This window comes from Pinus tabuliformis, chromosome X (assembly GCF_031772625.1).
Source record: "Pinus tabuliformis cultivar Carrire ecotype Pingquan chromosome X, CPIR1, whole genome shotgun sequence".
Lineage (NCBI taxonomy): Eukaryota > Viridiplantae > Streptophyta > Pinopsida > Pinales > Pinaceae > Pinus > Pinus tabuliformis.
In genome coordinates this window covers 1037191753-1037208964 of record NC_142308.1, presented here as the reverse complement: position 1 = coordinate 1037208964, position 17212 = coordinate 1037191753, and the positions used below count along the sequence as shown (strand labels likewise).

The window sequence follows — 17212 nt, the reverse complement described above, 5'->3', positions numbered from 1 at the left end:
CCTTGGAGTATTATAATAAATATGTTGTTTTATGCCTGCGTTTTCTTTGTAGTTTGTATCCTGGGCTAGCTTTCAATTTGGCCTTGGAGTATTATAATAAGTATGTTTAAGAAAATGATGCTATATGTGCACATGTTGTATATGGACTGACTAAGTTGTTCATGGTTGGCTCCAGTTCAGTCTACCTCTCTGTGTTATATCTCCAATGTAATCAAATTTATGGCTTTAAAGTCTTGCCAAACATGATATTTTGGTTTGCCTATTTTGTACTATTTTTATATGTTGAATGGTATGTGGAGAGTAATGAATGCAATGTTGTATTGGAGATGTTTCGGGTTCTTGGTTTAGAGGAATATGGTCTCAACTATCCTGTTCATTTTAGGATTGTGGAAAATTGATTTGTTTTGTTTCTATATTTGCTGCTATCATAACTATTTTGTTAATAAATATCAAATACCACAACATAAAAAAATCTAATATGAGGAAAAAAATTCAAATATATCTTTTAACCCAGAGTTAAGTGACAAATGGAAAACGGGTGGAGCGATTGTTTGAGATGGTTGACTTTTAAAGTATATATATATATATATATATTACTTTAAATGACTTTTACCAATTTGCCGTGATTTAAAAAGAAAAACATACCCAATTAAGAAGCAAAATGACTGGGTTCACATCACATCTCTATGCGCACCATGGCAAACAATCACTCCACCCGTTTTCCAAAATTGACTCCTTACTGAACGCTCATTTGAATCGATGCATTAATTGTCACACCTACTTTACATACATATACAAATTTTTTTTCAAATATATGCATATACATAACAAACCTTAAATCTTAAGGCTCATCATAATAATAATTCCACTTCACATACGCATCTTACACCTTATCATTATAGTTTTACATATCAACTTCATGTACATCGTGCATCGAATTATTTTGGCATGCAATAAAGGAATATATATATAAAACATTATACGTTTGGCGGGCCCTAACATGAAATATATATAAACCATGTCCACTTATGTCGTTGACAGTGTGTTAGCTTTGGGTCTCGGTTGAACTTCCACGCGGCATTACACCTGACAGTATTGAGGTTTGATTTGTGCGCTGGTTATGTGTTCAGCTACCATAAATACTTTAACGTCTCTGTATTAATGGGCGTGACCTTTCATGGTCCCGCCGCAGTGTACATCTGGTGACAGGTCATTCCAGTTATTACTACGATCCGTCCTTCCGGGGCAGGTGGCATGGCCTGGTTATTCCAGCCATGTGACACCTTGGGGAAGCCATCGTTGATCTCCCCGCCAACAACTCCCGCCATAGCTCGACGGTGACACCTTGGGGAAGCCATCGTTGATCTCCCCGCCAACAACTCCCGCCATAGCTCGACGGTTCAGATCTCTTCTGGAGATCGGAGGACTGGAATGCATTCAGGGTTTTTCGTTGATATTTAATCGACCATACACTATACTGTTTCATTTGATGTCCGCGGCCTTTGCGGACTGGCTCGTTGCTCCTCCTCGAGCTCGCTACCAGCAACTCTATACTGCAATCCTGCCATACCCGGAACTGGATCCTATTCGCATCAAACCTCACCGGTAATGAGAGAATGTTCTTGTTCAGTTTTCTGTGTTTCGTTTCATGGCTGGATTATCACAGTTTATCACTTATGGCATTCTCGTTTTTCCCTGTCAAGTTCTTGTGCAGCTGCCCTGGCTATGCTCTGGTCGACTTTCACAGTGGTTTGCTCTGCAACGACCTCTAACAACACCAGGTAAGCTTCTCAGTATTTGAGGGTTGGTTCATTCGAATATGGTTCAGGGTTTACAGTTATGTATACCCTACATGGTCTATGCAGGTCTCTGTTTTCAATATGGTTGTCTCGTTCACTTCCGAGTGCTCTCGGTGAAGAACCCTTCCGTCTGCTCGCTGCTTAGCTAAGGTTGATTGTGCTAAACATTTACGAATTAATGCTTTGCAGAGGTTCTGGGTTTTGTTATAACCATCGAGTTTTCCTCTTTTTGTGCACTGCCGAGCCACTAGTGGCAGACTTAGGTTATTGTTGTGTTTACGAGGTTTCATATCGGGCCTCCACGCGCAGATATGGTTATGAAAGTGTATAATGGAACTGTTTCTATTCACATATGTATTGATATGTTCAGGATGTAAATTGCCTTTTAATGCTGTAATTACTCTCCTCAACCCACAGACATTTCGCTAATGTATTGGGCATTTTCATTTTGAATGTTCTTACTCAGGAACAGAGTCTTAGCGTTAATATGCTATACGGATTTGGATCTTTTCTTTCGAACAATACTGTCTTGACATTACCATATTATAATGATAATCTTTGTTATAGATTCTGTATTTGAAATGTTAATGTTTGTCTGTGGTTATGGTTTATACGCACAGACTCGCTTTTAACAAGGTTTCTTTCCTTTTTACTCGCATGCATAGATCTGAATGGTTATGATTTGCGTACATACACTTACTGCTTAATGGAGTCTCAAGCATGCACAGTTCTTTTGTTCGGATCGACTAAGACTAAATTTTATTGCCAGACACATGCTCCCGTCTCGGGTTTACAGCTAAATGTCCTTCATTTTATTTGCATGCACTGAAACTAAGTATGTACTTTCATAGTTATCAGTTTTGGCTATAATACACAGGACCTTGTTCTCTTTTCGGTTAATGTCTTCCGGCACTGTATTGCACAGAAGGTGGAAATGCATTCGTTCTGTACACAGAACTGGTTCTTATCACAGATCCATCTTTTGGGTTTTGTACCCAAGCCCTGAGGCGCGACGGCAATCCCTTAATACAATATAAGGTACATTGACCCATCGTCTTCTGCACAGAGCTTTTCTATTACACACACACGGTTTAGGAGAAACCTAGGTTATCTACCAGGTTAAGTTTCTCTGTCACGAGATTTCTTCTGTTACAGTCAATGCCTTTTCTTTCTCTCAAGGGTGTAAACCCTCATTCATTCACTGATTTACGATACTCACCAGTCGGCAGGTTATAAAAATACTATTATTTAACTGTTCAAAGTTTAACAATGTGAATAATAACTCTTTTACTAATAATTATGGAGTCGAGGCTGCTACACAGTAGCCAGTCCTGGAGTAGGGTTCTGTATACCCGTGCACATCTTTGGTTCTGTATTTCCGCACTGTTATTACTGTCTGGGTACTAACTCAGTTAGCCCATTAACGAACAGTTTTCTTTTTAGCTTTTCCAGATGCACATTATGCTATGTTCACAACAGTATCTAGGAATTCAAACAGTCTTTCCTAAATAAATCACTGTAAATTTCATACACAATATTTTTCATATCAGGGACTACTAGTTTGGAACCGTACCTGATCACCTCTGTCAGGAATGGTTTTGTTCAAACAAAAAGTCACCTGAGCTTAATTTCTGCTCTCCTCCCAGCCATGAGATCCATCCTTCAGACGGAGTCTTCCCCCCGAGCCATCCTGCAGGCCTCCAGCCCTCAACAGGATTAGTGCACTCCTAGTGCCAGGTTATCTGGTCCTCACCAGACTTAACCTTCCTTTTTCCTTTACTCTTGGAGCAAGATTAGTTTTTTCCTCTGCCTGTCCTCACCGCACAGAATCCCCTCAGTCAGAACTTTTCCTCTTCTGGAGGGTAGTTCTTCTGGAGGGTAGTTCCATCAGTTATCTCAACTGATCATTTTCTTTAAGATTCACCTCACCTCTAAGAGGCTACCAACAATTCCAAGAAAAATATTTAAATTTAATTATTAACTCAGAATTAGTTTGCCACAGTTTTGTTTAAAACATAACAACAACTGTATTAGTCTTTTACCACAGTAACTCTCAATTTTACATAAATCTGGGGTGATTACATTAATATAGTTGGATGGCATCTCAAGCTCTTATCCTCCTTCCGACTTCGAGCTCACAAGCGCTGATTCCGAAAAGGTTTACTTTTCCTTTTTGTCTTCGAGTTGTAAATATCAGATGAGATTTATATATATACCAAAGATCAGGAAAAAAAACAATAAAAATTAAAAATTAATAATACAAAGAAAAATGGGAGTAGTATCAATTTTAGTTGGACAGTGTTGATATAGAAGTTATAAATTATTTATTTTGTTTTCAGTGTTTTGATAGTGCTTTATTTATCTTCATAAAAAAATTGGAATTTATTGTCTAGGTGTATATTTGTTCACCATAGTTGATTTCATTTTATGTATCACCTCTCTCTTAAGAACCTTCACCCAGTTAAATTTTTATTCATGAAATTAATTATTGTTATGTCTTATTCATGAATTTAATTATTATTATGCTTCTGAGGTAAATATTTTGCTTAATAATTGTATAGGGTTTATGTTTATAAATTTTTTGAGGAATCAATTCTATCTAATTTATGGGACTTAGTGGTATGTCCAAAGCAATTGAGAATCTGATTTATGAGATTTAGCTAACTGTCTAAAATAACTAAGATAATTTTCTATGATTATAAATTAGATAAGGGTATGTGCGTTTCTCTTGAAAAGTTTATTTCATTTGTAGGATACTATTGCCTAAAAGATGCTTTAAATAATTTAAGGCATGAACAATTTGAAAAGACATTTTCAAAGTCCATCATCAAGTGAAAAAATTGTATTCGTATTGATTTTTACATTGTCAATTATCTGAATGAGTGAATTATAACATAATTTTGAGTAATTTTATTTCTATATATGATTAAAAAAGATATTGTTGATGCTAGAATGCATTCTTATAGGTTTAGAAAGGGAATTTTTTTTGTTATGTAAAATAAATAATTATAAATAACCAACTATAGAATAAATATCATGCAAGGTGTAAAAAATAAGCTTTATAATTACACATTATTTTAAAATATTGATTAATAAATAGTTGATTGTTTTTATAATTAAATAATTTTTTAATAGTATATTGTGGTTAACCAATATGCCATATTATTCAATAGTTTTTCATTGCCAATGAAGTCTTGAAATAAAATATGATTTCATTTCCATATTTTTAATTTTAGGTGTTATTTTTTTCCCTTATTTAGAAAATGCTTTATTTTGAGTTTGACTTCTAGGGAGTTTCAAAAACTCACTTGAACCTCAATATATTTTTTTGGTGCTAGAGCACTAGACTAGTGAGTTCTTATGCTTTCTTTTTTAAAGATGGCTACTTTCAAGCTTGCTCGACAATTTTTATAAAAAAATTGCATATAAAAACACAACAAAAAAATTTAAACTCACAGATCTAAAGAAAACATAAAATGACAGGGATGAAAAACAAATAACCATCATGAAATTTCTACTTGACATGCAAGATAAATATAAATTTTAAATTCAAGGCGTCTGCCCGCCTTATATAAAATAATTTATACTTGACATGCAAGATAAATATAAATTTTAAATTCAAGGCTTGTGCCCTCCTTATATAAAATAATTTATATCTTGTAAAGAGACAAAATAAATAATTGAAGATAAAAAATTCTAATTACTGTTTATGCATATTTTAATATTTATATCAAGTAAAATATTTCAATAAGTAAAGAGAGTTTTAATTGTATTGATACTAATTATTTTATTTAGGATATGAAAGAGACATGTAATCCCTTCAATACTGAATAAAACTGACATATAACATCTTAAAAATATATTAATAATAAAAATACACTTAAAAAGATCCTATTACATGAATATATATTTTTTATTTCTCAATAAAAAATATATCTATTTATTAATAATATTAATAATAATAATAATAATATGATGGAAAGTAAATAAAATATTTAACTGTTCAAATTAAATAAAATTTTTAAAATCGATTACATATATTATATAAATCAATTAACAAATAAAATAATCTTCATAATTAAAACATTTTATTTAGTATACTAGTAAAATGAAGGACCTGTAGAATTCTCTTTTTATCCTGGCAAGTTGACAGATAGTGTTCACATATATCCCATGATTTGGCAAAAAAAAAATTACGAATGAGTGGGTCAAGATCTCTGTCCGCACCATGTCAAACACTCACTGCACCCGTTTTCCAACTCTTTTCTGGACGCTCATTTGAGTCGATAAATTAATATTTAGTTTCACTGGCATCTCAAGCTCCTATCCCACTTACCATTTTGAGCTCACACGAGCTGCTTCTGAAAAAGTTTTGCTTTTGTCCTCCAATTGTTCTATCAAACCCAAAGATCTGAATCCGTTTGGAGTGCAAATGTGGTTTGGACTTAGAAAAAACATGGGAACGTATGCCCCAGCTATGTTTGGGATATGGGTATTGGCTGTGATTTCTTTCTTCTGTATTTACTGCCCCGCCAGTTCTCACTCTCTGATGATAAAACCGAATGATCCATCAACCTACAGTCGCTTTAATGAGATAAAGGAGGAGTGTAGCTCTGTTTTAGCAGAGGCTTCAGTGCTGCATCCAGATAGGAACCGAAGGTATAGGATTAAGAAGGAGCTCTCTTTTGTAAATGGGGGCTGGAATCAGCACAATGGCTCTGCTTCTCTTCTGCCATTCACCACAAATGAGTCTAATCACAGGGGACCATTTACGAGAAGAAACTCCAATTACATGGTCCCTGGAAACAATTCGCCTATCAATCTGGTTTCATTCTTGATTACAGATGTGGATCTAAAGAAGGTCTCTGGAAAAATGGTGAATGTGAGTGGGATTTTACAGTTGGCCACATCCAGAACACAAGGCCTCTCCTTCAGGGATATGGGACGCCAAGGCTTTAATATTCGTCCTGGTTTTACTTCTCTTACGATTCATCTTGAAGGAGTGTACTTAGAAGAATTGAAAAACTCAAAAGAAGAGCGGTTGTTGTGTATGCTGGGCAGTACCAATTTCCCTCCCCGTGGGAAGAATGCTGCAGATCCTTGGGATTGGTTGGATAACTCAAATTTACAGCCCCCTACTCTGCTAAAAGACGATAGAATTTTGCTGCGATTGCGCTATCCGAGCAAGGTTTCTCTGACTAACCGGGAGATTCGAGGAACACTACCAAGCCTCAATCCGCACTCCAATTCAAGTTGTTTTGATGAAATTGACATCTCTTCACTATTATTGGCTACTGAGAGGAATTATGAATTTGACTCTGAGAACTTGGTGGCAAATGCTTGTGCTCCTCACCAAGATCCAGATAATTTCCAGTCAAAATGCATCAAAGCATATCGAGGGAAGCAATTCTGTTCAGCTATAAAGCATCTGATGTATGTTTCGGTTTTGGACGTGGTTCCCACTGGGCAGTGCAATGGCACAGATGCCCATTGTAGCAAGTTCGGCCCATTCATTATGGATAATAAAAATAATGGCAGTGTTGATAACAAAACGCTTTGTAGGCAATATTTGAAGTGTACGGGGTTATTGTTGGAAGAGATTAATTTCAACTTTCGGTGGACGTCTTGAGAGATGGATAGCTTCCTGGAGAAGCCACCGACTCCAGAAAGTTCTCTGCTATGTATAAAAACCAGTTCAGCGATAAAAACCAGTAAACCAGTTCAGCGATAAAAACCAGTTCAGCGATCGAATGAAGACATGTTGTGTGTGTTCTCTGATTTGGTATCAGAGCGCAGGTGAGCTGTGTGAGGAGACGCGTGAAGGTGTCTGAGCTTAGAAAAGAGACTATTGTTGAGAGCGTGAGGCTATGTGAGGTGAGAGACCAGTGTTAAGTGTTCAAAGTTTATCGCTGCAAGTGGTGCGTCTGCCGGGAGTTTTTTCTGCAAGTGGAGTAGAGTGCGATTGAAGTTTGGGTGCAAAAGAGTCGTTGGTAAAGGCGCTGTGAGAAGAAGCAAAGTCAGATTTAGAACATTGTTGGTCGAAGGTGCTGGCGGAGCCTCTTGCTGTCAAGAAAATAGAGTTGAGGACTTCAAAGGAGCTCCACGGAAAAATTTGCTTGTGTGCTGGACAGAGGGCGAAGCTTGTGTTCGGTTGAAGGAGGTTTGTGTTTCTGCTAAGTATAAAACTGTGTGTCGTATATTTCCTTTGAGGAATGTTGTATATGGTTGTAACAAAAAAATTGCAGCATATGTTTTTCTGAGAAAATGATAGCTTGCAGTTTATGCGATTGAAGTTTTTTGTGACTCTTTTGTGAAGTTATGGGATCCTTGTACAAATTCACGCATGGAGACTCTATTGTAGTAATGCTACTGCGGACGTTTGGTTGTCCTTGCTACTGCTATGTTTAAGATTTAAGACGAATGCTTTTGCTGCAACATTTGGATTGCATTTGTTACTAGTTGATCTTGTGCCCAAATTAGTCCAGTAGTTTGCATTTACACAAACGGGACTCTTGGTTGAGTACTTATGCAGTCTCTGAACTTATCTAGAAGGTTGTTTTTTACGTCTGCTAAATATTAAGGTGTTTTGTGTTTAAAAAAAAAAACAGAGGGTTGTTATTATTAGTGATTGATTAAGGAAATTAATTATTGAAGGTATGAAAAATTTGTGTCTTGGTAGTTGGTACTTAAAGATTCAAAAGCTAATATATTGGCAGAATCTTATTTATCTGAATCTAACAAGTTAGATGGTGAAAATTATGCAAATTAGAAGTTTAAGTTGTAGACTTTGATGGAAGGCAAAAATACATGGGCAATTGTGTCTGGAGCTGAAGTTAAGCCAGTGTCCCCTCAAGCCACAGATGCTGCAATTCAAGATTGGGAGCGACGGGAAAACAAAGCAAAGGTGCTTTTGCGGATGACGGTTAAGGACAACATTATTCCACACATTAGAGAGTGCAAAACATCCAAGAAGACATAGGACACTCAAAAATTTGTATGAGATGAAGACTACAAATCGAATATTGTATTTAAAGAGTAAGCTTCTTTCAATTAAAATGGAAGAAAATGAAAGTGTTAGTGATTTTATTTCTAGAATTAAAGATCTAAAGGATAAATTAGGTGACATTGGTGAATCAATATCTAGTACAGACTTGGTTACTGTGACATTAAATGGAATGCTTGATGAATATCAAATGTTTATCACTGGTCTTTCAGCTAGAGAGAAGGCTCCTACTTTTGATGAGTCGGCAGGTATACTTGTGCAGGAAGAAGAGTGGAGAAGAAGCTTTAAACAAAAATCTCCCAATTCAGATTTGGCATTGATGGCCAAAGGGAAGCAGTCCTTCAAAGGCAAACAGTGGGAGAAAAATAAAGGTAAAAAGCCACAGGTAAAATCATTTCAAGGTACCCCTTTACCAAGGACAAACGCCAAATCAAGTAGAGATGATGTGTGTTATTACTGTGGAAAACCTGGTCATTTTGCTAAGAATTGCATGAAAAGGAGGTCTGATCAATTTAAACAAAGAAGGCATTCAGGAAATTATGTTGATAAAGATGAAGCAATTAGTCAAGATGTTAGCAATCTTAAATTGTTTGTGTCCAATGCTACTTTATCAACAAAAACTGATGATGATAATGCTTGGTTTATAGATTTTGGTGCATCAATCCATATGTCATGCAAAAGAAATTGGTTTGATACTTATCCTGAGATTAATAATGGTGGACACGTCTATTTAGGAGATAATAGATCACATGAAATTAAAGGATATGGTAATATAAGTGTTATGATGCCTAATGGACAACAAAAACAAATTCAAAATGTGGTGTATGTTCTAGGATTAAAGAAGAACTTAATTTCAGTCTCTACTATCACAGATCAACATTTAAAAGTTGAATTTGTGAAATCACATTGTTTGGTAAAGGATGTGTAGGACAACTACAAGGTTGTTGCAAAAGGAATGAGAATTGGAGGCTTATACAAGTTGGATGTAATGAAGAATGGGCATCAAGCCTTGGCATCATCAAGGATGTCAACTATAGAGCTTTGCATCAAAGGTATGGACACTTAAATCATAATGACCTAATGTTACTACAAAAGAAACTGATGGTAGAAGGTCTTCCAATTATTAAGGGTGAACACTTTGAATGTGAAGGTTGTGCACTAGGAAAACAACATAGAGAAGAATTTCCTGTGCATGAAAATAGAAGAAAACGTGAAATACTTGAACTAGTGCATACTGATGTATGTGGTCCAATGCAAACTAAGTCACTTGGTGGAGCATATTACTTTCTTATATTTATTGATGATAGCACTAGATACACCTGGGTGTACTTTATAAGAAACAAAAGTGATGTGTTTGAATACTTTAAAGAATTCAAGAGTATGGTTGAAAAACAAACAGGAAAGAGCATTAAAATTCTTCGATCAGATAAAGGTGGTGAGTACACTTTAGGAGCTTTTATCAAATATTGCAAAAAAAAAGGAATTATGCAACAATTTACAGTACCACATACACCTCAACAAAATGGAGTAGCTGAAAGAAAGAATAGAACATTAGTTGAATGTGCTCGAAGTATGTTAAAAATTAAAGGACTTTCTAATGGTTTTTGGGCCGAAGCTATTGACACAGTTGTATATCTTAAAAATAGAAGCCCTACTAAGTATTTTGAGCACAAAACACCATTTTAAGCATTGTATGGTTTTAAACCTAAACTTAGTCATTTAAGGATATTTGGATGCAAGGTCTTTGCTCATATTCCTAAAGAGAATAGGAGAAAGTTAGATGCCAAAGCCATCAAATGTATTTTTTTTGGATATTGCACTGATCAAAAAGCATATAAAATGTATGATCCAAGTACTCACAAGGTCTTTGCAAGTAGAGATGTTATATTTCATGAGCATGTAGATAAACAAATAAAAGAAGATGAACATAATACATGGCAGTCTTCTTATGAAAGCTTTAAGGAAGAAGAAGTTGTGGAATCAACCCAAGAACTAGAACGCATGGACATTCTAAAAGACACATCAAGGAATCAAAGTCCACAAAGAAGTGATGAAGGCACTCCACAGAGAAGAAAAGGAGAAGGTACTCTACAAAGTAATGAACCTCTAAGAAGGTCAACACGATAGATTCAAGCCCCCATCAGGTATAAAGATTATGCCTTAATGTCTCAAGTAATGACTGTTTTTGAACCCATAAATTATGAACAAGCCAAAAATCATAAAGAATGGATGGAAGCTATGAAAGAAGAATATGACTCTATAATAAAAAAATGAAACTTTGGAATTAACAGAATTACCTGAAAATAAAGTCCCTATAGGATCAAAATGGTTGTACAAGACAAAATTTAATGCAGATGGTAGCATAGATAAGTATAAGGCAAGATTGGTTGCAAAAGGTTATTCACAAAAAGAAGGTATAGATTATGAAGATACCTTTTCTCTGGTTGCAAAAATGAATACAATTAGAATAATGATAGCATTGGCAACTAAATATGATTGGAAGCTACATCAATTAGATGTAAAGTCAGCTTTTCTAAATGGTGACTTAAAAGAAGAGATTTATCTTGTTCAACCAGAAGGATTTGTAAAGAAAGGTCAAGAACATCTTGTATGCAAGTTAAAAAAGGCCTTATATGGACTAAAACAGGCCCCCAGATATTGGTATGAGAAAATCGACAAATTCTTCTTTCAGCAAGGATTTAAAAAGAGTAAAAATGATCCTAATTTGTATGTCAAGACAGACAAAAATGGGGATATAGTATTACTTTCTATATATGTTGATGATCTAATAATAACAGGGAGTGCTGATAAATTAATTACAGATATAAAAATGAAGTTATCACAGGAATTTGAGATGAAGGATCTTGGTGAGATGCACTATTGTCTAGGTCTTGAAGTATGGAGAAATGATGGAAGAACCTTAATCACACAAAGCAAATATACAAATGAAGTACTAAAGAGATTTCATATGAATGGATGTAAAGCAGTGAGTACTCCATTGGAACAAAATATCAAATTAAGAAGTGATGATGGAACAAAAGAGGTGAATGGAACATTGTATCGACAATTAGTGGGAAGTCTGAATTATCTCACTACCACTAGACCAGACATTTCTTATGCAGTGAGCATACTTAGTCAATTCATGGCTAAGCCTCATGAAAGCCATTGGATAGCTGCAAAAAGGGTCCTTCGAAACTTAAAGGGAACTATCAATTTTGGTATTGAATATACTAATTCCTGTAATGTTGAATTGACAGGTCATTCTAATTCTGACTGGGCTAGAAATCCATATGACAGGAGATCCACCATTAGATACGTCTTCAATATAGGATCGGGAGCTATATCATGGAGCAGTAAGAAACAGGCAACAGTTTCCTTATCATCAACTAAAGCAGAATATAAAGCATTATGTAGTGGCACCTGTGAAGCTATATGGCTCAGAAGAATACTTGAAGATGTTGGTGAAGGTCAACAAGAACCTACAGTGATCAAATGTGACAATCAAAGCACCATCAAACTAGGGAACAATCCTGTATGTCATGCAAGGTCAAAACATATAGACACACAATATCATTTTGTAAGAGAAAGGTCCAATCAAAAGAAATTTCTCTAATATACTGTAATAAAAAGGGAAATGTAGCTAACATATTCACTAAGCCTCTTGGGAAGGAAAAATTTGAGTTTTGTAGAAGTAAGTTATGTGTTGTAGAAAATCAAGATTATATTGTAAGCCTAGCTGAGACTTAGACCAGAAGGCATGACAAATTAAGAGTATGTTTACAGTATCTTATATATCGTGTTGTAGTATATTTTTCATATGGTTGGAATTAAGGGGGAGTGTTGGAAGACATTAATTCCAACCACCCGCCATTAATGCAGTTGCTAGACTATTCTGGAGGATTTGGCGGACGTCTTGAGAGATGGATAGCTTCCTGGAGAAGCCACCGACTCCAGAAAGTTCTCTGATGTGTATAAAAACCAGTTCAGCCATCAAATGAAGACATGTTGTGTGTGTTTTGTGTTTAGTGTGTGTTCTCTGATTGATATTTGATTCAGGTATTGCAAATGTTAGTGCGGTTTTTCGAGCCGTGCCTCCTTCACAGGATCGGTATTTGGAATGTAAAAGATCAGGCGTTAATGACTTAACGTTGACTGTAGAAGGTAAATGGGACTCATCTTCTGGTCAGTTGTGTATGGTGGGATGCCTTGGATCCATTAAGAATCACAGTGCTTGTAATTCACGAATCTCTATTTACATCCCCCTTTCACTCTCAATCAAGCAAAGAAGTGTAATTGTTGGCAGCATTGTCAGCATTGAGAACAATAAAAAATCCTTCCCCCCACTCTCATTTGAGCTGATACATCCTCGATTCGTGCCACATGATGTGTTCAACAATATATCATATGAATACAACAAGACCAAATTGGCCCAAATGGAGAAAGACGAAACTGGTGGTTTTGGCAAATTGTCCTTGAAGTATCCCCATAAGGATTTGGGCAAGACACGACACAGTTTTTCTATTCTAAGCCGGGATCTCTCAGTGCATTCATTGGGCGCAATTGACCAGTTTTCCAGAGGGAATTTTGTCAAGAGCTTCATACATTTGGATGTTACGGCCATCGAGGAATTTGTGGGAGTTCATTGGGACACTTATTACATATCCAAGGAGGTTCCGGAATCACCTCATTCAAAAGGACCTGAGGAGGAGAAGTACTTGAATGTTGCTGCACAGTTGTATTTGGAAGGAAAATTTTCAAAGTTTTTTCTTGAGGGTTTCTATTATCCAAGGGTGGGTAAAATGCACCTTATAGGATGCAGGGATGTTCGAAGGGATTTCCAAGCTCCATGGTGGAGAATTTTGCATGAAACAGGGGATCTGCAGGATGGTTTTGATTGTCTCATTGAAGTGGAAGTGGAATATCCACCTACAAATGCCTCGTGGTTCAGAAATCCAATCGTGAAGCTTTCCATGAAAAGTCAACGAACTGTTGACGACCCACTTTTTTCAAGCCAATGAAAATCGAGACTCTTCCCATTCTATATCAGAGGCAGAGGGAAGAGATCATTTCTCACAGAAGTGTAGAACTCGTGTTACGTATATTGACACTATTCATGATGATTGGGTGCATTGTGAGCCAATTATTCTCTGCATACATCTCTCCTATCATGCTGGGCGTTCAGGCCATTGGATACAGTATTCCTCTCATAACAGGTGCAGAGGCCTTGTTCAAAAGTATGGATTCTAAGCCGGGGTATAATCATTTCATTGTTCCGATTCAGAGCGGAGGGTCTGAGAAGATTGAGTACATGATTAAACCGCTAGTGTTGATTGCATGTCTATTGATACTAAGACTCTGCCAAAAGGTTTGGAAATCTCGTATTCGATTGCTGAAAAGGAGTCCTTCAGAGCCACGGAGAGTCCCGAGCGATAAACGAGTGCTTTCTATTTCCTCTGCTATACATGATATGGGTTTTTTAATTGTGTTGATTATTCATAACTTGAAAGCCAGTAGCCGCGCAATTCAGTCTTCATCCTATCTGTATTCAACATGCCATGCGTACAACCAAGTTGACTGGGAGACTGAGCTCCAGGAGTATGTGGGTCTGGTACAGGATTTCTTCCTGCTTCCTCAAATTATCGGTAATACTCTTTGGCATTTTGAACGTAAACCACTTAGGAAACTATATTACATTGGTATCACTGTTCTGCGGCTCCTTCCTCACATCTATGATTACTTTATACCTCCAGTTTTTAATCCTTACTTGGAAGATGTATATGAATTTGCAAACCCTGGCTCAGATTTTTATTCTAAGTTTGGAGATATTGCTATCCCTGTGACTGTTGTGGTGCTTGCAATTGTGATTTTCATCCAGCAAAGATGGAATAAGCATGCGCTGAGTCAGGCATTGAGATTGATATCAACTAAGATGACATTGCCTGCAACACGGACGTATGGGAGGCTGCCATCAGAGATATCTGAAACTGAACTTATTTCTGGTTGCACAGAGAAGCTAGGTGTATTGGATGAATGAGGAGAATCAACTTAAGGTTTATAATAAATGGAGCTTAGATCCATAATGTAAGAAAATAAAATTAAGAAGAAAGGGGCAACCACCATTATGTGTTTAAAATAAATGGAAAATTTAGTAGACTTGATAAATGGAAAATTTAGCTCAACTAGAAAATTTAGTTCTTGTTATGGATAGAAAAGAGAGCTAACAGCCATTTCTCATCTCCTCGTCTCTTTCCTTCTAGCATGTATTCAGGGAACTTAACGGCAACGTTGGCCATTTATTAAAAGAAGCATCAAGGGTCTGGGAAGTATAGTGGAGGTGTCTCAGATCAGATGGAAATAAATCTTCTCTCTCCATATATTTCTCATTATGTTGAATACAACTATTAAGCAGACAAATGTTCCTCTTTTGTGTGTGTGGTTTAAACCTAGCCTGTCACACCTACTTTAACACATACATAAAAAAAATTTGTAAATATACATTACATGCATGTTAACCTTTTACTTTGAGCTTACCATATGGTTACCAGCTTTATGTGCGCATTACACTTTACAATTATAAAGATATATGTCTATGGCTTGCTTTGCATGGAACATAGGTTACACGGTACAGTTGGCATACGATACTACATTACACAATCTATACCATGTATATTTTGTTTGGTTGTCACCTATGCTATGGTCTCGACTGAGTCTCCCACGCAGCATCATGTCTGGTACCATGTCCTAAGTTATGTATTGTTTGATTTACTTCAACCACCACAGATATTTAGCTGCTTGTATTAATGGCGTGGGCTCCTTGGATCCCGCCACAGTACTTGACCATTGACAGATCACAGTCGCTTTTATGTTCGTCCGTCCTTCTGGGGGCAGGTGGCATGGCCTGGTTTCCCCAGCCATGTGACCTCTCGGTAACGCCAACCTTGATTTCTCCGCCAGCTACTCCCGCCATGCTCCGACGGTCCAGATCTCTTCCGGAGATCGGAGGGCTGGAACTTACTCAGGGTTTTTCGTTGATATTTAATCGACCATACACTGCATTGTTTCATTTGATGTCCGCGGTCTTTGCGGACGGGCTCTTTGCTGCTCCACGAGCTCGCTACCAACAGCTCTATACTGCAACCCTGTCATGACCGGAGCTGGATCCTATTCGCATCGACCTCACAGGTAATGAAGAATGTTTTTGTTCAGTTCTGTGTTTCGTTTCATGGCTGGAATATCACGACTTATCACTTATTGCGTTCTCGTTTTTTCCCTGTCAAGTTCTTGTGCAGCTGCCCTGGCTATGCTTTGGTCGACTTTCACAGTGGTTTGCTCGACAGCGGTCTCGAACCACACCAGGTAAGCTTCTCGGCATTTGAGGGTTGGTTCGTTTGAATATGGTTCAGGGTTTACAGTTGTGCATACCCTCTATGGTCTATGCAGGTCTCTGTTTCCCTTATGGTTGTCTCGTTTACTTCCGAGTGATCTCGGTGAAGAACCTTACAGTCAGCTCGCTGCTTAGCTAAGGTTGACTGTGTTAACCGATTACAAATTATTTCTTACAGAGGTTCTGGGTTTTGTTGTAACCATCGAGTTTGCCTCTTTTTGAGAACTGCCGAGCCTCTATTGGCAGGCTTAAACTATTACTGTGTTTACAAGGGTTTATATCTGGCCTCCACGCGCAGATATGATTATGAATGTATATAATGGAACTGTTTTCTATTCGCATATGTATGGATATGCTCAGGATATAAATTTGTCTTTTAATTCTGTAAAGACTTTCCTCGACCCACAGACATTTCGCTAATGTATTGGGTATTTTCGTTTGAATGTTCATTCCTCAGGACAGAGTCTTAGAGATTATATACTATACGGGTTTTGGTCTTTTCCTTCCGCACAGTACTGTCTTGATATTACCATATTATGATGATAATCTTGCTATAGATTTCTGTATTAAAATATTAAGGTTCCACCAGCTGGTTTATCATAGTTTGGCGCATAAATAATGTTTGAATAATAATTCCTTATCCTGTGGAAAGGATTACTTTGCATGCATGACCTCTGTTCCATTATACAGTCCCGCAGGCTATTATATATGTGTCTATGGTTATGGTTTTTATACACAGACTTGCGGTTTCACAAGGTTACCTTCTTTTTTTGCTCGCATGCATGAGTCCGAAAGGGTTATGGTTTGCATACATATACTTACTGTTCAATGGAGTCACATTTCTTTACTCGCATGCACAGTTCTTTTGCTCGGATTGAACAAGGTTATATGTTATTACCAGATGCATGTTCTCGTCTCAGGTTTACAGATGAATGTTCCTCTTTTGTTTACATGCACTACAATGAATATATGCTTTCATAGTTATCGGTTTTAGCTCTAATACACAGAATCTTGTTCCTCGTTTCA

General features: G+C 36.9%; 1 protein-coding gene and 2 long non-coding RNA genes across 3 annotated transcripts; all 3 read left to right on the top strand.

The window, feature by feature from the left end:
* The first annotated feature begins 1376 nt into the window (after nucleotides 1-1376).
* LOC149143312 (uncharacterized) lies at nucleotides 1377-2256 on the top strand. Its single transcript, XR_016265150.1, has 3 exons — nucleotides 1377-1605; nucleotides 1704-1781; nucleotides 1866-2256. It is a non-coding gene; the product is annotated as an uncharacterized LOC149143312 (long non-coding RNA).
* Nucleotides 2257-6255: 3999 nt separating this feature from the next.
* Nucleotides 6256-13820, top strand: LOC149143311 (uncharacterized). The gene is made up of 3 exons (XM_089451767.1): nucleotides 6256-7375; nucleotides 12060-12155; nucleotides 12859-13820. Exons 1-3 carry the CDS (start codon nucleotides 6256-6258, stop codon nucleotides 13818-13820), a joined length of 2178 nt encoding a protein of 725 aa, XP_089307893.1.
* A 2021-nt stretch (nucleotides 13821-15841) lies between these two features.
* LOC149143310 (uncharacterized) lies at nucleotides 15842-16669 on the top strand. The gene is made up of 3 exons (XR_016264605.1): nucleotides 15842-15984; nucleotides 16081-16158; nucleotides 16243-16669. It is a non-coding gene; the product is annotated as an uncharacterized LOC149143310 (long non-coding RNA).
* Nucleotides 16670-17212: the final 543 nt, after the last annotated feature.

Bases quoted from the DNA above. Each gene is read 5' to 3' on its own strand.
- LOC149143311 (XM_089451767.1), top strand. From the start codon at position 6,256: ATGGGAACGTATGCCCCAGCTATGTTTGGGATATGGGTATTGGCTGTG. The intron at 7,376-12,059 runs GTACGGGGTTAT...TTGAATTGACAG, and splicing joins TTGTAGGCAATATTTGAAGT to GTCATTCTAATTCTGACTGG. The intron at 12,156-12,858 runs GTAAGAAACAGG...TATTTGATTCAG, and splicing joins GGGAGCTATATCATGGAGCA to GTATTGCAAATGTTAGTGCG.